Below are 24,428 nucleotides of genomic sequence, written 5' to 3'. Positions count from 1 at the left end.
TGTGTTTTGCACTGTTTCTCACCATCCCAAGGCTGCCTTTGTTTATTCTGCCTGTCAGAATCGCACACTTAAATGCAGTCGTTTTCATTATTATCCGCTAGCTCTCTTCCCCTTGGATCCTTTATTTCTTTGGTGCATGATGGGAGAGAAATAAAGGAAAAATTTCTTTTTTAAGATGTGATTTTTAAATATTTTTTCATATTCTGTTTTGTGTTGTGTTAAAATCTCCCACATAGTCATCTGTATGTCTTGTGCCCAGCAGACCTTATTCCTATTCATTGGGTGGGGTTTTATTTTGCAAAGCCAGGCATAGTAAGTTGGAATGCAGCAAACCCAGGAAATGAACCTGTCAGACTAATCTTTTCCCACCCAGCCCCCAGTGGCAACAAGCCCTTCAATGAAATTGCCCAAGCACTGCTTTATTCTAAGGCAGCTACTGTTTGTTTTAGATTTGCATTTTGATATGACATTCCTTTTGCCGGAGGTATTTTTCATTTCAACTTGCAATGGATTGTACTTTGAACTATAATTATATAAATATTTAGATATTATAGTTTTCTTTAGGATATGAAAAAAGATGGTCAGTTGCTTGTTTTTGTTGTGTGCCACTAATTTACTTTGCATTTAAATTAAATCTTGAGTTTCAGGAGAAATGATTGTATGAGTCAGTGAGAATAAGTTTTTGTGAGAAGGAACTCTGAAGAATGTTCTTTTACTACCACTTAAAGACATAGATTTGTTTCTCATTTTAGAAATGCAAATTAAGCACATATCTAGTCAGAGTTCAAAGTGGAGCAAATAAGTGGAATTTAAAATAGTATGTCAGAATGAGAAAAAAAATCAGAAAATGGTTAGAGAAGTTATACTTTGAGTAATTAAGATTTGCCTTTTACTGCATAAAGGACAATTAGAAGATCCCCTTGTATAAACAAGGGATCAGACAAACCATTTTCATTCCTTCCTAATGAACAGCCACAAAGATTATAAACTGTGGCTTTTATGATCTGTTCCTTTTCCCAACACATCTTTCCCCTGTCCTTGCCTGAATCTTAGCTTATTCATATTTCATTTTATAAAATTACTGATAGCTCACTCTTTTTCCTAAAAAGTTTGTCCTTGTTTCACAGCTTCATACATACTGCATTCATATATATTTTTAAAAAACACTGTTGGTGTCTCCTAAACTGCCTCTGACAGCTCATCCCAGACCTTATGTATAATTTCTACTTCCTCTTTTGCTGCTTTTGTCCACCCTCACAGCTTTAGGGTTAATTTTTTAGTGTTTCCCATATACGTAATTCTTAGACCTTCTTTCTTGAATACAAATCACACAGTTCAAGTTCTCTGCTGTCTATTTCTACCTGGATTTTTAGCTGATACTTGGAACATTGTTTTGCATACATCAGCTCATCTCTTGAAATTATCTTCACTAGGCCATGTTGACTTATTATCAAAATTCCAAGAAGGATTCAATCATAGGAAATCTATCCACCCATAATAAGATCACCTAAGGGGAGATAGAATTCTTTTTCGTTCTATTTCTCTTGCTAACAAACTTAGACTTTGCAACAATATGATTTTCTATAAAATGTGAAGTTATAACTTCCAACTGAGTCTCCTTCCAAAGCGTCTTCTTCAGTCTCTTAGGCTTACTATATTATTTGATAATAGAGAACAAAGTTTCACAGAATGTCAGTCTTATTTTCCAGCCATTCCCCTTTGTTTGTTTATTTTTGAGTTGGGGTCTAACGCTGTGATCACCGCTCACCACATCCTTGATCTGGGCTCAGGCAATCCTTCCTCCTGAGCCTCCCAAGTATCTGGGACTACAGGCATGTGCCACCATGTCCAACTTATTTTTTTATTTTTTATAGAGACAAGGTCTCCCTAATGCCTCAGCTGATGTTGAACTCCTAGGCTCAAGCAGTCCTCCTGCTTTAGCATTCAAAAGTCCTGAATTAGAGGCGTGAACCACTGTACCCAACCCAATTTTTTGTATTTTAAATGATGGTATTGAAACTCCAAGAGTTCATATTTAGGCTTTCAGTTTTTATTTTCATTGCAGTAAATGAAAGGCTTTTCATCTCTTCTGAAAGTTGTGAGCTGAGGTGGCACAAAATAGATGCCCTATGTTTTCCGATCAACTACTCTTTGCAAGTCATGGTTCTGTAGTTTGATGTAGAACATTTTTTAAAAATGTTATAACTACTCATGTCTCAAATACAGATTCTAGCAATTAATTATGTTTTATTAATTTTATCAAACAAGATCAAAATAGCTAGAAGATGCAGTTTTGCACATACTTGAGACTTAAGATCATTCTAGGCTGTTTAGCACTATGTGTAATGGTGACTTGTAAGCTTCTGCTGTGTTTTGGACAGTATTTTGAGTGAGGACAAAAAGGGATGTGCCAACCCCACACCAGGAAAGGAAGCGCATAAATAATATATAATTTATTTTTAATTTTTTCTGTTTACCTCTGCACTGGTTTTGTTTATTTTAATGTCTTTCAACCACAATTATTTGGAGAAAAAGGGAAATGACAAAGTGTAAGTTTCAATATTTCTGAACTAGTACACCATGCTCACCCAGGACTATAATTTTATATCTTTTGTGTTTTTTACAAAGATACATTTTCATCTTTTATTTTTCTTGCCTTGTAAATTGTTTCTCCATATACATCCCAGTGACCACAATACAATTGTTATTTTAAGATGCTAATAAATTTGTCTTATGAATTTCTGTGCTCATATTTTGACCACTAACTGTGGCTTCTGTTTTACTACAATGTTGTACAGTATTTTATAGTACTCAGCACTCTACTGAAAGCTAGAAGGAAATATATTGTGAATACATAGCCTGTAGCTTTCATTTTATACCCACATAATGCTCCTACCACCTTAAGAGTGGTCTTCCATTATAAAATGTGTGTGAGGCCAGATGCAGTGACTCACGCCTATAATCCCAACACTTAGGGAGGTGGAGATAGGAGGATTGCTTTGAACCCAGGAGTTCAAGACCAACCTAGGCAACATTGCAAGACCGTGTCTCTACCAAAAAACCCCAAAAATTAGCCAGGCGTGGTGGCACACACCTATAGTCCCAACTCCTCCGGAAGTTAAGGCTATAGTGAGCCATGACTGTGCTACCGCACTCCAGCCTGTATGACAGATGATACTCTTGATGCAGATAACAAAATAAAATAAAGTGTGTGCATGTAGTATATGTGTAATAGTCAACCTATTATTATGTTTTCAACTTACTATATAATAGATTACTATGTAATTTAATCAAATTATCAAGTCATGCTCATCTTAAAGCATAAGGTAATTTATACAGCCAGGGCATTCTTTCATGAGTGCATGAAAACATCTTTGTCATACAGATTTTAGAACTGTACAAAGATGTGTCTCTTTTGTCATTTGTGCAGAGAAGTATAACTTGTATTCACATTCATATATTATTTTCTCCTAACAGTTGACTTCAAGCCTCGGGCCAGCATGGATACTGTCCATCATATGCTACTTTTTGGATGCAATATGCCTTCCTCCACTGGAAGTTACTGGTAAGGATAATGAACTCACAGTATGAGAGGGTACAGACAAGGTGTGTGTTTTTGCAAGTACAGAGTATTGGTGCAAATAGTTTACAACTGATTAATAAGTAAGCAGAATTTGTTTTTAGAAAAAGAACACTTTATTGGCATCACTTGGTTATCATGGGTTGTCACAGTCTACTATGGGGCATATCTATCAGTTTTTGTCACTGACTTACTAAATATTTAAATATCTGTTACACATAGTGTGTCCAGGTGCAGAAAGCTTGTAAAGACTCTAAAATTTAGATTATTTGTACTCTGATGTTAACATTTTAGGTTCATGATTCTACCCAAAGAGCAGTACCGTGGTTCTGCTCATTGAGGACTGTGTTAGACAAACACTGTGCTGGGTGATCCAGACATACCATGTCATTTTATCCTAATGTCTCTGTCAAAGCAGGTATTATTATTTCTGCTTTACAGACAAGGAGCCTGAAGTTCAAAGCACTTCAGTAACTTATTCAAGGTAACATAGCTGGTTGGTGCCAGACCAGGATTGATCCCTAGGTAGTCTGATTTCAAATACAAAGTTATTTCCATTTTATCGCAGTGCCTCCCATTTATTCAAGTATTTCATCCAAATAAATATTACTATTAGAATTCAGGTATTTAATCAAATAAATATTACTATTGGAAATTGTTTTGATCACTATGGTGAGTCTTAATATTATGTCAAGAACCATCACTATATCTCTATTAAATGCCTGTTATATGCCAGAACTGTAGCAGGTGCTGTGGGAGGTTCTGGAAAAAATAAGATATGTCTTCTACCCCTAGAAGTTTACAGCGTAATTACACCTTGAGATATTCTCTTTCATTTTGTTCTTTGTTTTTTCTTGAAAATCAGTGAACTCTGAAAATACCCACACATTTTAAGCCTCATATTTGTCACATATACCCAGAATCTCTGTTACATATGCAGTAGTCCAGAATGACTGGTGTGCTTTGCTTTGCATTGAGAAGAGTTATGTTTTGAGCTCCTGCCCCTACATAATCATGTAGACTGATAGGCTTCTCTGTGTGCATCCTAATATTCATTAGCCTGATGCGAGGCAAGCAGCAACTGCTCTCTAGTCATTTTTATAATAAACAATTATAATATGTATTTGGAACTGTTAAAAGCACAGGGCAATTAGTGGAAATCTCCATGGACCGAGTACCATCAAAGCATTTGTTAATAGGCTTAAGTTATTTGATGAGAGGGACACATCACATAGGAACCCAACTCACATGGCTGGGTTTATGTAAAAACAGAGTCAGCAAATCTCAGTTAATACCCTTTGGTATCAACATTCCAGTTTTTGCTCTCCAATAAATTTTTGTAAATAAAATTCTAGGATTAAAAGATTATTCTGTGACAGCTTTTTCTGAATCTTCTTCAGCAAATCACATCCTTTGGTTTTTATGCTTTAAAATGATTTCTTCTGAAATTAACAATATTTATCTTTGGATTAGAATTATTGAAAATAGCTAGAAGGGACATAAGCTTTAAAGTCGGCTTTAGCTGAACCTTGGTTAAAGGGAATGAGTGAGAAAATAAAGCAGTGCTTAAATGCTAATATAGTTCTAATTGTTGAGACAAATTGTATAAAATGAATCTAACCTAGTTCACTGTTCTTAGCAAAGGGAATATTAAAATACATTACTTCGTTTTTCAAAAAACATTTATTATATTCTTAAAAATACCGTTTTGAGTTTAAGTCTATAAACGATATTGACCAAAAGACTTTACGCTGGGGGAAGAGAAGATTCAAAGAAAGATATAAATGAAAGTGAAGACAGAAATTTTGAGGAGAGTAATTGCTACATTTTTGCTAAATTATTACTTAAAAGGCAACATGGTAGAATGAAAAAGCAGTGAACCAACTGGCTGAATTCCCTGGGCAGATTATTTAGCCCATCTGGGCTGAAGTTGGTTTCTTCATTTTATAGCAAGAGACTTATACCAGATCATTTATAAAACCTCCCTGTGCTCTAAAATGCCATAATTCTATGAATATAAATTGCATACAAATGCTGAGTCTGACTGGAAAGGCATTATGACTAGGAGCTGGAGATGTGTGCACTGCCTGACCTACCACAAGCAAGCAGTCCGCTGTGTTTTGCCAGTCAGTTGGATCATTAAGTAGAATTCTTAATAACACTATACCCATATCATTTTAAATGGATTTAAAAATATCCGCCTTGTGTCCCATATTACCACTTAATCTATAGGTTCGTCATAATTGAACTTATAACCATAAAATAAGGACAATAATGGATAGTTATCCATTTTTTTTAAACCAAGCCCAAGGTATTCATCTAACACTTAAAAGTAGAATCTTTTCAGTATGCAAACCAGGAGACATGCATTAAGTAAAAGTACTGATTCGGACTTTCACAATCAGGCCTCTTATTTTTCATTTAAAGATAGTACAGATTTATTATTATTATTATTATTATTTGATTCAGGGTCTCACTTGTTGCCCAGACTAGAGTGCAGTGGCACAATCAGGGCTCACCACAGCCTTGACCTACTGGGCTAAGCAATCTTCTCGCCTCGGACTCCCATAGTGCTGGGATTACCGGTATGAGCCATTGCGCCTGGCTCTACTATAGATTTTTTACCCTCCAATATTTGGCAAAATCCATGCTTCTTTAAAGAATTTGAGCTCACAGAATATTGCATGGGCTGAATTTTCAGCTGTTTCACAGCCCCATCCCTAATTAGGCTCAGCCCTGAGAGCATTCAGTGAATACTTCCCAACTGTTTATTTAGCCTCTTATCCTCCCACATGAATTACACTACTAAGAACAAAAATCTCTTAGTGTCATTATTTTTATAAAATGTTTGAGTCATGGAATTTATCACACTCATTTTACAGTTGCAAATCTATTCTTCAGTTGTTCCAAGATATAGACAACACTTAAATGAAGACTTTCACGTATAATTTGAGTATGATACCTATAGTGGTTTTTGATGCTTAAGAATATCAAGAACTCATTCACACTCTAGGGAGATCTATAAGGGGTACAAAGCTGTTTTAGCAAAAGAAGAAAAAGCTAATCAGTTTTTTGCTTTTGTTTTTGAGTTAGAGTCTCACTCTGTCACCCAGGCTTTAGTGCAGTGGCAGGATCATGGCTCACCACAGCATCGACCTCCTGAGTTCAGGCAATCCTCACCTCAGCCTCCCAAGTAGCTAGTACTATATTTGGCTATTTTTTTTTTATTTTTCATAAAGACTATGTCTTGCTATGTTGCCCAGGCAGGTCCAGAGCTCCTGGCCTCAAGCAATCCTCCCACCTTGGCCTCTCAAAGTGCTGGGACTACAGGTGTGAGCCACTGTGTCCAGCCTATTTGGGTATTTTAGCATCAAAATGTCAGGCTCATAGTTCTTCTCTTTTCTGTTTGCTGGTTAGGATTTTTTCCTGTTTTCATTTGAGTGTTGTATTTTCACTGCCAATGGGTTGGCAAGTAGGTGTGTGTCTTTAATATAGAAAACATGTTTCCTCTGAAATTATGAAGTTATAATTCATCCTCTGTCTTCAGGCAGCACTTTTAATATGAAGGCACAGAGCTATTCTGATGATGTCTCACTGCTGTGCTGCCCTTCTTTGCTCTCTGTAATTGCCTCTTTCTACTGTTCATTAAAATATATTTACAGTTATATTAAGTTTACATGAAAATAGTAGACACAGCATGAAGCAGTTTTCATTATGTAGTCATTTTAATTTTAAGTTTTTTTCCTTTGCACACATTCCAGTCTTTTGTGTCTCATTCCAAATTAGCATCTCACACTGGTAATGTGTCTAGTTAATTATATGCATGTGCATCTAAATTGCATACATTGATGTGAACCTTTTAATATACTGTAGGGTGGTCCCTTTATAGTTAGAGTGGGCCTGGTGCTCAATTCCAAATTAACATACCTCTAGAGGATGCAAATAAGGACCAGCTGATGGAGAAGCAGTGGCTCTGCTGACCCATGGAAAGAAGGCGACAGTACCTGTCAGTTGTAACCCTAGTGCCTGCTTCCCAGGTGTTAAAGGAGGAGATGATTAACCCCATCTTGGGACCAAAGAAAAGCAATAGCACCAAGAGAGCAGCAAGCATAGCAGTAGCATGATTTGTTGCACCTTATTTGTACTTCTAGACTTAATTCAAAGCGTGGCAATTGTAAGTTCCCCAGATTTGTTGGATGAACATGAGCCATAGGTGAGCAGGTGTTCTTTTGAGCAGTAAGGAAATGGAGGTGCTTAAAACTGGGCAATTTAAATATAAGAGTCTGTTACTGTTCTCCATTTTTAAAATAGTACTTTTTGAGAAGATCTAGGAAATTAAAATATTGCATTTGTCTATTCTGCAAAGTGCCTTCTTTATTCTACTTTTACTTTAATAATCAATTTTTTTAATGATGAATGGTTAGCTACTTAGAGTTTCAAGCTTTGAAAGTCACAGTATTTTGTTCATACAAATTGTTTGACATTTGAGGTAATTCTGAAGCACTCTCTTTTTTAAAATACAATATTGTAGGCTGGTTCATTTTCTGTTCTGCTGAGCATAAGACATAGGGTTGAAAGCAATTTAGGTCTGCAAATCCCAAGATTTTGTGTTTAAAATATTAGATAATGAAAACGAGTGGGCTTCTTATGTATACAGTCTTATACTTTGGTGTGATCCATGCATGGCTAAAAATTGTTAGTTTTAGTTCTCCTTATTAATATTTGATTTTAAAACTATTTCTAATGACATTTGTGACCAACTAATCTTAACGAATCAAAGATGGCTTCCACAGGTTGTTTGATGCTTTTTGATAAAGAAAAACCCCAACTGGTTAAATGAGGCTATTTCCAGCTGTTCTAACTTGGACTCATTCTCAAGCTAAAGCAGTAGTGCTTTACCATCATATGAAGCTTTAAGCTTAAATCCCTTTCGACTGCTTCTATTTATTAACCACTTGCTGTGTCTTTTTAAATGCCACTATCTCCACAGGGTTACAGATGCTGATGAAGAGAAAGAGAAAAGTAGCTAAAACATATATATATGTATATGTGTGTTTTACATGTATATATACATACCCTGCTTGGGTCCTCATTTAAATGACTGGTTTTTTTTTTTAAGGTGATGTTATTTTCCAGGTAACCCTACAGCTCTGTGACCTTCCTCATGACAATAATTATTCTTCGGTTGAGAAGGATATTTACATATGCTGGCTTCTTGTGCGCCCTTTATATACTGACTTCCTGTCTTCTAGACAATATATACAGCAAAGTGCACAGGATGTCTTCTGCAGTTTTTTCTGCTATATGAAACTTTTAAAGTTAAACATACATAACTGCCTTGTCAGTATATATAAAAATAATACAGTCTTCAAAATCTACACTGTCCCTTGTTTTAAACACTGCAAAATGTGTCTTTGCATGCAGTAGCAAAGTTTAGTAAATTTCTGGTAGGGTAAAATTAATGGTGTCCATTTTCTTTTCCCACTTTAATGTCATCACTGATTAATATTCTATTGCCTATTGGGATAGTGTACCAGATCAATTTGTTAAAATATAGTTGGTAGGTGGTTCTAACTTCTAGTTATCAATGATTTTGTTTCTTGGCTAATAATTTTTAGGGGTCTTGGTTAGAGGTGTTGAGTGTGGAGTTCCTTAACAATTGCCCAATTCATAGTAGACTAGCGTCAACTTTAATACAATAGAATGCCATAGTTGTAACCCCTTAGACTGTTTCAACAAAAACAAACACTACATAGTTTTGGACATTATTCTTTATACCTTATGTCTAGCAGAGTAGTAAGTGCTATATTTATCATAGAGAGCCAGAACTTTTGAAATTAGAGCATGTTGGTTTCCAATCTCAGCTCTGCTACTTGATAGTTGTAATAAACATTAACTAAATGACATAACCTGTATTGGTCTGTTTCCTCATCTATAAAATGGGGCTTCTAATCATTGATGGCTTTGATCAGGCTATTATGAAGAGCTAGTGAGGTGATCTAAGTAATATGCTTATGTAGTGCCTGGCTCATAGAAGTGATAACTATTCTTCGTATTCATTTATCAATACAGTACTTATTAACCATTTAGTTTGTGCCAGGCACTTTGTTAGGCACTGAGAATTTGATACAGGTGAAACAGACACAGCCTCGGCTTTTATGGACTTTACTGCTTCCCTAATCTCATTGGGTGAGGGAGTAGGGGTAGTGACCATGGTGCTATTTATCAGGCTGGTACTTTTAATTTTCTTATTATTCACCATTCTTATTTAACTTTCCCATTAGATATCCTTCTCATTACTATGTTAATACATATCCATTGCATTGAAGTTCTCACAGGACTGTCTGAATTGGGGAAAATATTCTATGGGTTTATAGAGCAGTTAGTGGTATTTGAATACCTGACTCACATGGATTGCATTTTGAAAGGTGAGGAACTTCCACTCATGCCATTGATTTTATGTTGTGTTTCTCAAGAAAAAAAGAAATACAACAACAAAAACCTTTTTAGCTTTAGATTAATTTTCCTGGCTGTGGTTCTATTCGATACTTAATGCACTAAAATTGAAATTTAAGGCTAAACAGACTTCACTGGTGGGCATGACAATTTATTTTTTGTTTTTAGCCAAAAGAAGAAATGAGTTATCAGCACTGATCTTCCCTGAGTAACCTTGGATTTTTAATAGCCTCTAACAGATACAACCAGAGAGTACTTTAGCAGTCAGTCATGCTTTATTTGGATAATTCAAAATGACAAGCTTGCACTTTTCAGTGCTTGGCACAGTCAGAAAATATTCCTGCCATCTGAATGGTTTCCCCATGGGTTAGAGGTGAAAAGGGTTCCATAGGAAAGGTCCAAGAATCCAGACTAGTTTTATTTTCAAATGTTAATTTTCATCATTTTTACTATGAATACTAAGAAACCACAAGGGAGCTATGTGAATCTTTTCACAATTTAATTGGCTTAATCTGGAGGAGCCTTTAGAAGAAGCCGCTAGAATGATAAAAATAAGAATCCTGGTTGATGAGGCCTGAAATTACAACAGCCATTGATCAAGAGTTACATTGCTTCCCAGCCTGAAGACTCTTCTTACTAGTAAGAAAAGTAAAAATCCCATGTAGTTTTGTAGGGGTTTTTTTTGAATAGCCAAGATACATAATGTCATCTTTCTCTTTTTGGTAATTTTACATGAAGAAAATATGAAGGCATTGTCATTTAAAATGGGAAATAGAAAGGTGAAAATAAAGAGGCATGGGGTTTTATCCAAATGCTCTTGGCCACTCTTGTCAGTTAAAGATCCATTTCTCTCAGCCTCTTGTTTTTCCTCTTAGTCCTCTCATTACATTTTAGGATGAGTTTCAATTCCCCAGTGTCCTCCAGTGAGCCATTCTTTACTTAGTCTCGAGTTTAATACCTTTTTAAAAAAATCATCAAACAGCGTTTTAAAAATTAAGCCAAGATTTGCTTTGAAGCTCTTATTTTGCTAGACCTGATAAGAGAATAAAATATAAAATCACTGCCTCTTTGTGAATAGGTCAGAAGAACACCTATTTCATCTAGAATTTGATTTTGGAACTGCATGAACAAATTGCAGCTCAGTTCAGAGATGATTGTGGTAATCAAAGCTTATCTTCATATAATAGCATTCTGTGCCCATAAAGTAATGTCACGAATTGAGCTAGAATGGAGTGTGACAGCCAGCTTTCAATCATGGTTTGGCTGTGTGACCTTTTGAAGTTACTTAAATTCTCTGGGTTTATTCAGCTTTAAAGTACAACTTACTTGTAGTGTTCTTTTGAAAGTGAATTCTTTAGTTGGTTTGTTCAAAATGCCAGGCAAAGAATAAGTCAAATTTACTGGTATTTATATTTTAGTTAAATTTTTATCTAAAATTTTAAAAATATATAAACATGATAGTGCAATACAATTTAAGCCAATTCAGTTCTTTAAGTGTCTGAACATGGAAAGTTAAAGGCTCATCTAGATGAGAGCTTCACCACACATTTGTTGGACATTGTTTATTGAACGCCAGGCAGATGCTGTGAGTATGACATCAAAGACATGGCCCCACATACACGAAGTACTTACACTCTGGACGGCGAGAGAGATAAGGGGAGACTTAGAATGAGGAATGCTATGGTTAAAGAAGGGAAGTTGGATGGGTTAGGGGTCAAAGAACATCTCGCTGAGGATGATGGTGAACCGAATTGTGAAGGAAAAAATGACTACAGGATTTTTTAGACACAGAGCTGGGATGGAGTATTTCAGCCAAAGGGAACAGTAAGAGAAGAAAGAGACTGGAAACTGGAAGAAACTTGGCATGACTAAAATGGGGGTATTATCTGGAGATACAGCAAGGTCCCAGATCATGAAAGGTCTTATGTGTTATGTGACATGATTTGGATTTTATTTTCATGTTATTTTTGGGAAGGCCTTGAAAGATTTTGAGCCAGCAAATGACATAATTAAATATGTAACTTAAAAAAGTTTACTAAACCAGTTTTGTCTGTTATATTTTAATCTTGTTCTTTCTAGTCATACATTGAAAACCAACTTCCATATCAGAGAAAACAATTATCTTGTTTAACCAAAAACTGTCATCACATCAGTGTTGGGCACTTGTATATTTATGATCTCTGTTGAAAGCTATGAAAATTACCACCCAGATCTTTAAATTTTAGTAGCTTACAGCAGCAAGATACAAAGATCATCACATCTGACAATCTCATTTTTTAACTATTATAGCATGAGGCCAAAAAGGAGAATTTTGCTTTTGGTCACTGTCCAATATCCTAAGCCTTTTAGCACACTTGGCACAAGAATGTCACAGACATTTGTTCCAATGCACAATTCTCACATGGTAATGATCCTTCATCATAAGTATATTGTATTTGACAGTGAACAGTAAGAAACCACTGGTTGATGTGTTTTACATTACACATTACAAAATCTCCTTCTGCAGCCTGATTTATAGAAGCAAGAGCGTTTGCTAAGCATAACTTTATCAGGATCTCCTGGTTTTGGGTCTCTCACCCCTTAATTCAGACAGATAACATGGCAGTCTGTGCACACTACCTGTCCTCCAGCCTCATGTCTGGCTATCCGCAGGAAACACGGTAGGAGTTCATGCCTCTGAGTATCAAGGAACTTCTTACCAGAGGTTTCTAGTTGTGACCTGGGTGTTTTCCAGGCTTCTAGCTTCCTTTTGTAGTCTTTTTAGGAAGCCACCACATTCTTCCTTTGCTTCCCTTCCAGGCCGAGGGCAGAGCACATTTTTTTCCTCTTGCAGAAAAAACTCTATTTGTCCATGGCCTTGATAGTCTTCAAGCTTTTCAGATCTGCTTATACTCCTGACTCTGACCTTATTGAATCCCAGTTTTGCAAGACACAAATATATAAAACCAATATAAGAATTCAGACTAGCAATATTTTGAGCAATTCCCATTTTATAACAGAAGAAACTAAGAGAGAGAGTACAATGGGGGGGGGGAAATGTGTGGTTTGGCAGCTTTCCATTTATTAAATTGGGTCTACCAAATACCCTAGTTAGTACACTGGGCACCTTACACACATCATCACAATAGCTCTATCCAAGAGGGTTCCTTACAGGAACTGGGCCTTTGAGAGCTTCCCAAGATACACAGCTGTTAAGGGATGGTTCTGGATTTGAACTTCAGATACATCTTTCTGCCTGGGTGCCCTTTTCACCCTATAGCACTGTCTCTCAACAGTGAATCTTTGGATAAAGTGAATGTTTTGTTAAATAATGCATTTTCCTAGTATAGTACTTGGAAGTTTATGAAGTGCTTTCACTTATATCTCATTTGATTTACAGAATAACTCTGAGAGGTAAGTTTAATTATCCCTATTTTACAAGTGAGGAAACTAAGGCTCGGTAAGATTAAGGGACTTGTGCAGTATGATACAACTTATAAATGCTATAGCCAGTATTCATAAACTCAGAAAAATCATGTATGTTAAGGTTAGGGACCCTTTACGTCGGGCTTATTTGTTTTGCTCGCCAACTGGGGGAGGGCACTGCTTGTTGCTTTGGCCAAAATTTGTTGACAACAATAATTAGACCCAAAGGGGAAATGTGTATAACATTTCTTCTATCTACTTCCAGCTTTCCACTGCATCAGTTTTGGTTTCTACAGACTTTCTATGTAATGCTGGTTTTTCTAGCTGATTACATAGTGTATATTCCACATATGAGCATATCAAAGTCAAAATTATATATCTTCTTCAAAGGATTGTTTCACATCAGGCAATAAGCAAAATAAAACTCTCTTATATGTGCTTTTTTCACATAGAAATTGTTCTTTGCTCCAGTCTTTATTAAGATCTCAAAGCTGATATCATACAATAATGATATATTGATTTTCTTTGCTTTCAAATACCTTCTTTTATCTCCGACCTCCGTGGGGAGCAATTTATACATTTTATTGTTACTTGAATCTTCATTTATCACTATTTTTTTTTTCCTCTTCAGGTTTTGTGATGAAGGAACCTGTAAAGATAAAGCCAATATTCTGTATGCCTGGGCAAGAAATGCTCCCCCAACCCGACTTCCCAAAGGTACATCAGAGACCTCTTAGACTCATGTTAAGCTGCCTAATTTCTGTTTCCAAAGCACTTTTTATTATAGTCCTTTCTGACAGTGGTTGACAATGTTGTATATTGCAGCTTCACAGGAAACAAACCTGCATTATTTGCTTTTCATTGGAAGGGTTTCATTTAGGTAGTTACCCTTTCTCTGCCTCTCTTTGCTAAGTAGTATGCCCACACAACAATTTAGATGGGATTAGAAAATAACCAAGTATACCTCACATCACCTTTGGCCTAAGGCACATTGGTTCTTGACAGCAGGCACATTTCATGAGCCAAGAGAGCTAGGAATTAAATAAATTGCTGTTTCAGCAGAGTTTTGTTTTTTTTTTTTCTAGTCCTGGAACCTAAGTATTTAATGTGATGCCAGACCTCAGCTGGTTTTCTGACTTCATCTCTAAACAGTTCATAGCTTCCAGTGTGCGAGTGAATTACCAGACTCTCTTTTATTACCTGAATATTTCTTAATATTAAAGGGAGTGTGTGGTTTTGTTACAGAATAGGTCTACTCTGGTTCAGGATGGTCTTGTGAGGTCCATGACCCTCTCTTGCTTCCCTAGCTCAGGCTAGCATCATTATTTGATGCCTGCTTTGCCTTGATTTAAATAAGCCTCAGAATTCTTGCTATGGTTTACCAGGCTGCTGCTTCCAAACAAGAAACTAACAGGGAGGTCTGTCAAAAATTTGTTGACATTTAAAAAAAAATCCATTAGTATAGCAGATTTAAAAATATTTTTCTCTGCCTATAAATATTTTCTCTGTATGCTTTTTTTTTTAGCTTACTAGCAAACTGTATTAACAGTATACTATTAAGAACATTTAGATTTCAAAAATTCACTGATATAATGGACTTAGTATTCTAGTTGGTAACTGGTTTTCTCAGTGACATTTTTGTTAATACCTGTTTTCACAAGGGAAGAAAATTCCCTGAGGTACTCCTAAGAAGTCTATTTCCTATATTCAATTATAACATAAAAAAATATGGATATATATAAAACAAAATGAGAGAATGTGTTTACGTTTGTCTGTTAAATAATCAACAGGACATAATTTTGTTTGTTCTGTTTCTTTCAAAAGCAGTACATTGTCCTCTTAAAGTGCAAGTAATTCCTCTGGTTCTGAAGTAGCAACTGTGAATAGAATTCCATCAGAGTTTTGAGAAGTAGTGACAGATTATATTAGACATTTTTAGTTCATGCCTAGTTTATTTCATTTTTCATATAATGTAATTTTATATGTTATATGCTATTTTATTTCCCTTTGGACTTCATAGATCAGCAACCTGAAATTAGCTCCATTTTAGACATCCATTTCTAAAATGCTGGTTTTTTTGTTTTGTTTTTGCAAATCTTTAGGTGTTGGATTCAGAGTTGGGGGAGAGACTGGAAGTAAATACTTTGTACTACAAGTACACTATGGGGATATTAGTGCTTTTCGAGGTAAGTTTTGAAATGTTGGAACTAAGCAAAACTTCCAGTACCATGTTGTTTAAGATAGATGCACAAACTATTATCCACATAATAAAATGAAGAATTGCTCGCATCCTCTGCCAGCTAGGGGACAACTGCTTTTGTTTCCTTTAATTTGGAACTGTTGAAGGAATGAATTTCATTTTAGAACTTATTTCTGTTATGCACCTGTGCATCCTACTGTTTTCTCCTATGCTGCCTTTATAGAGCTCTGTTGTTTTCTAGTGTATTGTCTTCCCAACCTGCTCCTGCTGCTAGTAGGAGTGCTGCTCGTTGTATGCAACACTGTTGGAAAGCATAGGAAGGTTCAGGTAGTTTACTTCCATTCCTATGAGCAAGCCATGAGGAGAGCCTCCAGATTCTACAATACCAGGGAGGTTCTCCAGACACTTATGTCAATGTCTGATCCATCCACATGTGCCACTTTATGAATTCACCCATTTTCCACTGAATCAGTGCACCATCCCCACCCACCCTTCAGACACTGCTAAACACTTCTCTAGACACCTGTTGCTTTACCTGTGATTACTATGCACTCCATTTAAATGCCCCTTTTCTTATTATAGAACTATTAACATGAGGAAGGGGCCCTGTTCCCAAGGCAACCAAGACTGGAGCTTGTTACTCCTGCTGCATTTAGTCAGACTCCAAATGCATTCCGGGTTCATACTCTTGTGTTCACGAGAGTGTAAATACTAAGTAGATTTCTCCTTAGCTCGTTGGCTTTTCTGCTATGTCTTGGTGATTTATATATATTCCTCTGCATTATCTAATTTAACATTATATTTCTGCTAACCAACCTGATACATTTCTCTCTCTGAACACGTAAGATTTCTGTCCAGCAACTAAGTCTAGACTCTCTGCCTATGAAATACCCTCTAAGACCTTTGCCGAAGAGCCCCGTGGGGTTGGAAGGTCCATAGATTCTCAGCACTCAAAACTAGGACAGTAAATGAGGTCTCCCTCTGGAAAGGGGTATTGAAAAGAATAATTGTGCATAACTAGGAAGGAACTATGGTCAGATATACTATCAATTAAACAAGCTCCTGCAGACCAGCCTGTGAACCTAACTTCTAAATAAACTTGTTTTTATATGTTAAAAAGTGCTTGGAGTTGTACACAAATAGCTTTTCATTTTTGGAATAGAACCTAATCTTAAACTGTTAGCCCTCTGCAGTGCTGAGACAAGGTTTCGTTGAAAACAAAGGAATAAATAATGTTTGTGTTTGAGGAACAAAGACAGAAATTATGTGCTCTAAAAATTTACCATGTTGATATCAGTAGCACAGGCAGATCCTAAGACTGCTGACTTCCAAAGTATTGACAAGACTATAATTTTTTCAAAAAGGCAATCAGGCCTTCTCTGACCACTACAACAAAAGTAGTTCATCATACCCACATACCTTCTTTCAAACCCTAATCTCTGTCTCCATAAAACCCTAGACTTCACTTTTCAACCTAATTCCTCTTAGCCTTGTAAGTACTCCTAGTGGATTCTGCATTGATATCCTAGAGAAAATGCATACTTACACAGGCTTTTAAAATATGTCACTGTAATAATTTAATTTAATTTCTTATGAGGAGTTACTTTTGTTTTATAATTTAATTCTAATCTAGGGGTAATAAAAAGTGCCGATATTTTAATATGTAAACGTATAGTTATTCTTTTCTGTAACAAGTGGATGAGAAACTTCATTTTCTCTTTTTTGAGAACAGTTTTTTTTAAAAAAACGTATTTTGAGATAGAAAGGTTACTAGTGCTGTAATTTACAGAACTTATTGTAATATAATAAAAATGTAAATAAAAATTTAACCCATGTAATTCATTCAGTACCATTAGATACCATCTTGTCCCTTAAGCTTCATTTAGAATAGTCAATAAGCACATGGAAAAATATCAAATCTCACTAAAGCAGTAAGATGGTATTTATATTTATTAAGTGGGAGATCAGTAGATATTAAATTACAAGTCCCAGGATTGCCAAGGCTTTGGTGAATCTTATACAATTTAGGAGGCCTCATAAGTTTAGTATGACATTTTGGAAAGCAATTTTACATTTCACATACATTTAATAAATTGCATTGAAATCTTGCTTTAGACTTTTATCCTAAAGGAAGAGATTTTTTTCTAATAGTGAGCTACCCACCCACAGTTATTTGTGCAATATTGACTATTAATATGAAAAACTGAAAAGTTAACAGATGTCTCTTTCTAGGAGGCTGGTTAAATAGATGGTGTAACAACAAAAATAGCAAATAATAAAATTTAATATAGACTATATAAACATATGTGTGTTTACACAGATTGTAAGGAGCAAGAAAAAAGGAAACAGATGAACGAGAAAGAATTGTGTGGGTTTTTTTTAAATTAAGGTATTATAACATTGTCTTTATAATTCCTTTTTTTTTTTTTTTTTTTTTAGAAAGCAGGATTTATTGAGAGGACAGAAAAACTCCCACAGTGGGAGAGGACCCAAGGGGATTGCCCTATAATTCCATTTTTAAATTCCACAAGTAGAAGCATTTTGTGTTGACTCCTTTAGTTTCTGCCAGTTAGCGTAGTACATTCTCACTCACAGCCTTATAATGTGAATCTCTACATGTCTGATGCACTATAGGAGTGACTTCTGCTTTAAGCAGGTTCTGTGTTGGGATCTCATACTTCATCTCCAGAGGCACCTAGAAGTGGAAAATAATTGTCCTATCTTTTGATTATTAAACATACAGCAAATGTATATATATGTTATATATGGACACAAATACACACGTACATATATAATCATATCGCTGCTTTTGATACCAGTGTTAGTGAAGATGTGAACTTCATGGTTATAAAACAATGATATTTTAAAGTCTATAAAATGTAAAACAGGAAAGTAACACTTCTAGGAAATTACTGTATTCTACTGTAAAGTGGGGAAATGTTTGGCTTAAGGGTCTGAGCATTTTCCACAGGAAAGGTTTTAGAGAATTGAAGAGCTTAGGACCTTTCTTTAATAAAGCACCAACAATGAAGGCAAAATTTCTTCCAAAACTTGTGGGAATGTGATAGATTCAGAGGCAGTGTAACCTGAAGCCAGCTGAGTATACCTTGGACTGTGATCTCTATTTGTATGAAGATTGGCTGTGATTTTAGAGTGAGTTCTGTGGGGTTACATGAAATATTTTATTTTGTTTTTTGTTTGTTGTTTTGGAAGTTGTACAGAATGTGAAGCTGTTAAAAGCATCATTTAAAAACAGTCAGCTACATTAAACGCCATAATGTCAAGCTTGTGCTGGTGCTGGGTGTACTAATCTTCCTGCCTGTGGGAGTTTAGTGTATTCTAGCAGGCAAGACAGGCACAAAAGGTGTTTATAGGCCATTATACTCGTAGACATGCATAGTAGACCTGAATTCTGCAGAGACCAAGCATACAGGTCTATCCAGAAGGGGAAGGGAAGGTGGTCTGGAAAAAGCTTCTTCAAAGATGGAACCCGAGCAAGGTCCGGAAGGGTGATCAAGAGTTCCCACATAGGTAGGGGCAGGAGAGAAACAGGTTCCAGACAAAGAAAAAGTAGGCACAGAGACACGAGAGTGAAACAGCCTGATAGACACAAAGAACTCTGGGTCATTTGGCATTATGGGAGTGTGAAGTGCAAAGGGGAAAAAGGCAAGAAATGAGAAGAGAGGGACCGTGGGGACCACGCCATAAAGGTCCTTGTTAGGACTTGCTGCTGCTTCTTTTTTTCCCTTCAGTTGGGGTCTCGTTTGTCACCCATGCTGGAGCACAATGACTGCATTCATGACTCACAGCCTTGACCTCCGAGGCTCAAGTGATCCTCCAGCCTCAGCCTCCAAAACTGCTGAGATTACAGGCATGAGCCACTGCACCAGCTGTGGACTTGATTCTTAAAACACTCAGAGTGCTCTTTAGTCTAGCAGTAACCTGATCGGATTTTCATTTTCCTATGTCCCTTGGACCTGGGCTTTTTTACATGGAAAAACTATTAGCTATTAGGGAGTAGGGCTGTAGGTGGCCAGAGTGAGCCAGGATTGGGCCTTGAGAAGGCCAGAATGATTTTTTTAAAATTTTATTTTAAAGATGTGGGTTACAATTCAGGTTAGGTATACACAAATGTTCATTATGCAGGTACCCTTGTTGATGAGGTGTGCCCCTCCCTCCCCTGGCAATTTCCTGCTACTGCCAATCTCTTTCTTATAGTATTATGATAATTGTTCAAGGTCCACTTATGAGTGAGAACATACAGTACTCTGTTCTTTGATTCTGTGATAGATCTCTGAGTATGATAGACTCTAAATCCATCCAAGTTGCTGTAAAGTTTATATGTTTGTCCTTCTTTATGGCTGCATAATATTCTATTGTGTATATGTACCACATTTTTTTTAATCCAGTCCAGCTTTGATGAGCAGTATGGTTGGTTCCCTGTTTTTGCTATTGTGAATAGAGCTGCAACAAACGTGTGTGCAGGTATCTTTTTTGTAGAATGACTTGAGTTCTTCCAGGTATATTCCCAATAGAGGAATTGCTGGGTCATATGGAAGGTCAATTTCTAGTCCTTTCAGAAATCACCACACTGTCTTCCAAAGAGGTTGCACTAGTTTGCATTCCCACCAGCAGTGTAGAAACATTCCTTTTTCTCTGCATCCTTACCAGCATCTGTTGTTGTTTGCTTTATTAATCATTGCCATTCTTTTATTTATTTATTTATTTATTTGAGTTGGAGTTTCACTGTATCACCCAGACTGGAGTGCAGTGGCTGCTCCCTCCCACTGCAGCCTCTACCTGCTTGGCTCAGGCGTTCCTTCCGCCTCAGCCTTCCAAGTAGCTGGAACTATAGGCATGCGCTGCCACGCCCAGCTAATTTTTGATTTATTGTAGAGATGAGGTCTCACCAAGTCATCCAGGTGGGTCTCGAACCCACGGGCTCAGGCAATCCACTTACCTCAGCCTCCCCAAGCACGGGATTACAGGCTGAGCCACCGAACCCGGCTAATCACTGCCATTCTTACTGGGGTTAGGTGGTATCTCAATGTGCTTTTGGTTTGCATTTCTCTGATGATGAGTGAGGCTGAACATTTGTTCATGTGTCTGTTGACTGCCCATGTATCTTCTTTTGAGAAGTGTCTATTCATGTCTTTTGCCCACTTTTTAATGAGGCTGTTTGTTTTTTTCCTTTCGGCGCATTTGAGTTCCTTATAAATCCTAAATGTTAGGCCTGTGTCAGATACACAGTTGGCAAATATTTTTTCCCATTCTGTGGGCTGTTTCCCTGCTTTCTTGATAGTTTCTTTTGCTTTGCAGAAGCTTATCAATTTGATGAAGTCCCACTTGTCTATCTTATTTCTTATGGTATGGGCACTTGGAGTTTTGATCAGGAATTGGTTGCCAGTTCCAATTTCCATAAAGGTGTCTCCTGCATTTTCTAAGATTCTTATAATTTGAGGTTTTACACTTAGGTCTTTGATCCATTTATAGTTAATTTTTGTGTATGGTGATAGGTAGGGGTCCTGTTTCAATTCAGAATGATTTTTTAATTGTATAATTTTTTATAAATTACTATTCCCAGGAAGCCGGGCATGGTGGCTCATGCCTATAATTCCAGCACTTTTGGAAGCCAAGGTGGGAAAAACGCTTGAAGCCAGGAATTCAAGACCAGCTGGGCAACATAGCAAGAGCTTGTCTCTACACAATTTTTAAAATTAGTCAGGTGTCATGGTGTACACCTGGAGGCCAAGGCAAGAAGATCACTCGAGCCCAGTTTAAGACTGCAGTGAGCTGTGATCTTGCCAATGCACTCCAGCCTGGGTAACAGAGTGAAAGCCTGTCTCTAAAAATAAATTTTAAAAATTGAAAAATATTCCTTGGAAAACAGAATATATTCTAATTGGAAATAAATGTCCCATACAGGCAATAGCATGGTACCAGATTTTATGTCCAAACTCTAGGTCCAAACAGCCTGCACTTTTGTTACCCTCACTAATCTTCTAACCCTCCCTTTTGCTCTCCTGATCTGTGAAATGGGATCAGAATGACTCATATAAACATAAAGGTGAGCAGACAGTACGTGTCAGTTATTATCATTATAGTTCCTATAAATGGATAAATTCCACAAAATGTAACAGTTTGTCTAGTTGCCCATATAATGAGGAGATTGGCTACCTTTCAAGGGTATTGTCATTTCTCATTATGTTAGGCGCAGAACTATGTTTGTATCTGTCATGTTGCCAGTAGAACTTTTGCTGTGTTTCCTGTTCTTGACAGTAGTTGTTATTAACATAGTTCAGCTCCACAAACATAAACCACAAGACCAAGTTCCTGCCCTTAAGGAAATTAGAATGGTGGGAACTGGGGATTTCTCCAGGTCTTTCTCTCTGCCTTTTTTTGACCAAGGTTTTCAGTGAAGTCTGGTTCTGAAGAGAAAATTCTCCTGAAATTATTACAGAATCCTGCCACACTTCTTCTGGATGTTTTGGCCCAGGGGAATCTTAAGAAACTTGTCCTCTCATTTCTAGAATTTCTGGCATTAGCTCACTGGTGTCCAAGAGCAATAACACATTTCTCAAACTGGAAATCCCATGCACTTACCAATTGAAGTTGGAACTGATATTCTCAGAATGGAGGTCCAGATCTCTCCCCAAGTGTATAGCCTTGCCTTTGGGTTGGCAAAATTTCCTAGCTATAATTGATTTACTGTCATTAAGCTCTTGGTAAATATAGGAAAACTAACAAATGTCATTAACAATGTGCCACACACACACCACACACATGCACACACAGTTAGGGCTTGCTTCCATGCCTTCATCACAGCCCTCAATGTACACCTGCATTTTTTACATTTTAGCATGCTTCTGGGAGTAGAGCCAGAAGATTCATTTTCCTTAGAGTGGGTGTTTAATATTTACATTCTAAATTAAATGAGTCAAACCTAGAGAACCTATTTTCAACTCTTTATTACACAAGTTCTTGAAACTTTAGTATACGAATTTTGGGGGGTTACATTAGTAAAATTAGATCATAAAATTCTAGTTAGAACCCTTAGATCAGCGGTCCCCAAGCTTTTTGGCCACAGGGAGCAGTTTCATGGAAGATAAGTTTTCCCCCTTGGGGGGGTGGGGGATGTGCAGGCAGACCTCACTGCTAATGTAAATCTGTATTTGCAGCCATTCCCCAGCACTAGCTTGATCTGACAGGAGGTGGAGCTCAGGCGGTTATGTGAGTGATGAGGCATGGCTATAAATATAGATGAAGCTTCACTGGCTTTCCTGCTGCTCACCTCCTGCTGTGTGGCCTGGTTCCTAACAGGGGTCCCCAGAGCCCCCAGGGATTAGGAACCCCTGCCTTAGAGGATGGTCATTTACAATGGACAAATTTTCCAAAATGCTGAGGTTTTAACCTTGCAAGTACTATAAAACATTTTGGATACAAATCATTCAAGAATATATTATGTATCTTGTGAAGTTAAATTACATGATGCATGTTAAATGTTACAGTTATGCCTGACACAGAGCCCATTGGCAATGAATGCTAGTTCTCTTTTGTATCCTCGTCTCCCTTTTCTTTCTAGTTTTGAGATCTCCTAGTGAATATCAAATATTGTGTTGTGATTTCTTTCAAATTTTTATGAGTACATAGAGTTACTCCATATTGCTGGGCTTATGCCTTCTTCCTTGGGCTTTTCTATATTTTCTGTAGCCTCCTTTGTTGTCAAACTGCCACTGCAACTCATTTTAATTCAAACAATACACTACATGGAGGAAAAGATTATGTAGAACAAAAGTCTCATGGCGCTCCCTGACCCTGTGGGTAAATACACTTAAAATAAGAACTGGCTGCAGTGGCTCACACCTGTAATCCCAGCACTTTGGGAGGCTGAGGTGAGAGGATTGCTTGAGCCTAGGAGTTTGAGACCAGCCTGGGCAACATAGCAAGTCTCGTCTCTATAAAACGTTTTAAAACATAAGCCAGGTATAGTGGTGCACCTGTAGTCCCAGCTACTTAGGAGGCTGAGGCAAGAGGATCGCCTGAGCCCAGGAGATCAAGGCTGCAGTGAACTGTGATGTGCCACTGCATTCCAGCCTGGGCAACAAAGTGAGACCCTGTCTTAAAAAAAAGAAAAAAAAAGAAAAGAAGAACAATAACTGTAATAATAATACAAGTCAGTACAAAGTAAGTGCAGTGAGAGAGGGATTTAAAAGTAGGCATAATCACACCTAGTTTAGGAGGTGCTCCAGGTTGCCAGATTGATCTCCTGAAGGCACCCTTCTCCCTTGTTCTGAACTGTTTCCTTAGATACGGAATCCAGAAAAGTTTCATAGTATTATTTAGAGGAAATGGACTTTGGCTTGCAGCCCTTAAGGGGAACTTTCTGAACAAAAGCATGGAAACAGTAGTGCCTGAACTTGGTGAACTTCAGATTTTATTTCTCCTGGCTCTCCTGCTTCATTCCATCCCAGCTTTGATCCTTTTCGTTATGTCTTCTGTATAGCTTAACTCCAGACAGGTGGACGTTCCAGGGCACAGGTCATGCATCTATGCATATACATCGACACAGATACACCCACAGGGGGTTCCTACTCCCTTACCACAACTGAAGGAGTAGTAGGGTGAGAGGGCAGAAATGGTAGCAGTGGCAGGAGAAAGGGAAGACAGAAGACCCCAGAATTCTAATTCTACCATGGCTCCAGCTGCAGCTCTGCCTCTTACAAGACTACTGCCAGGAAGCAATTGAAAAAAAAAAAAAAAAAGCCTTGAAATTGTGAGCCCATGAAA

General features: G+C 37.2%; 1 protein-coding gene across 10 annotated transcripts in view; it reads left to right on the top strand.

Annotated features, from left to right (window-relative positions):
- PAM (peptidylglycine alpha-amidating monooxygenase) overlaps positions 1 to 24,428 on the top strand; it is a 167,500-nt gene that overhangs the window by 49,018 nt on the left and 94,054 nt on the right. For all 10 annotated transcript variants that reach the window (XM_021713729.1, XM_008060684.2, XM_021713728.1 and 7 more), the window contains 3 exons: positions 3,478 to 3,565; positions 14,073 to 14,158; positions 15,544 to 15,627. In XM_021713729.1, coding sequence (XP_021569404.1) covers positions 3,478 to 3,565; positions 14,073 to 14,158; positions 15,544 to 15,627 — 258 coding nt within the window. The remainder of the gene's footprint in view (positions 1 to 3,477; positions 3,566 to 14,072; positions 14,159 to 15,543; positions 15,628 to 24,428) is intronic.

The sequence above is a fragment of the Carlito syrichta genome, unplaced genomic scaffold (genome assembly GCF_000164805.1).
Source record: "Carlito syrichta isolate Samal-C Ts95f unplaced genomic scaffold, Tarsius_syrichta-2.0.1 Scaffold304700, whole genome shotgun sequence".
Classification (NCBI taxonomy): domain Eukaryota; kingdom Metazoa; phylum Chordata; class Mammalia; order Primates; family Tarsiidae; genus Carlito; species Carlito syrichta.
This window is presented reverse-complemented; position numbering and strand designations above follow the sequence as displayed.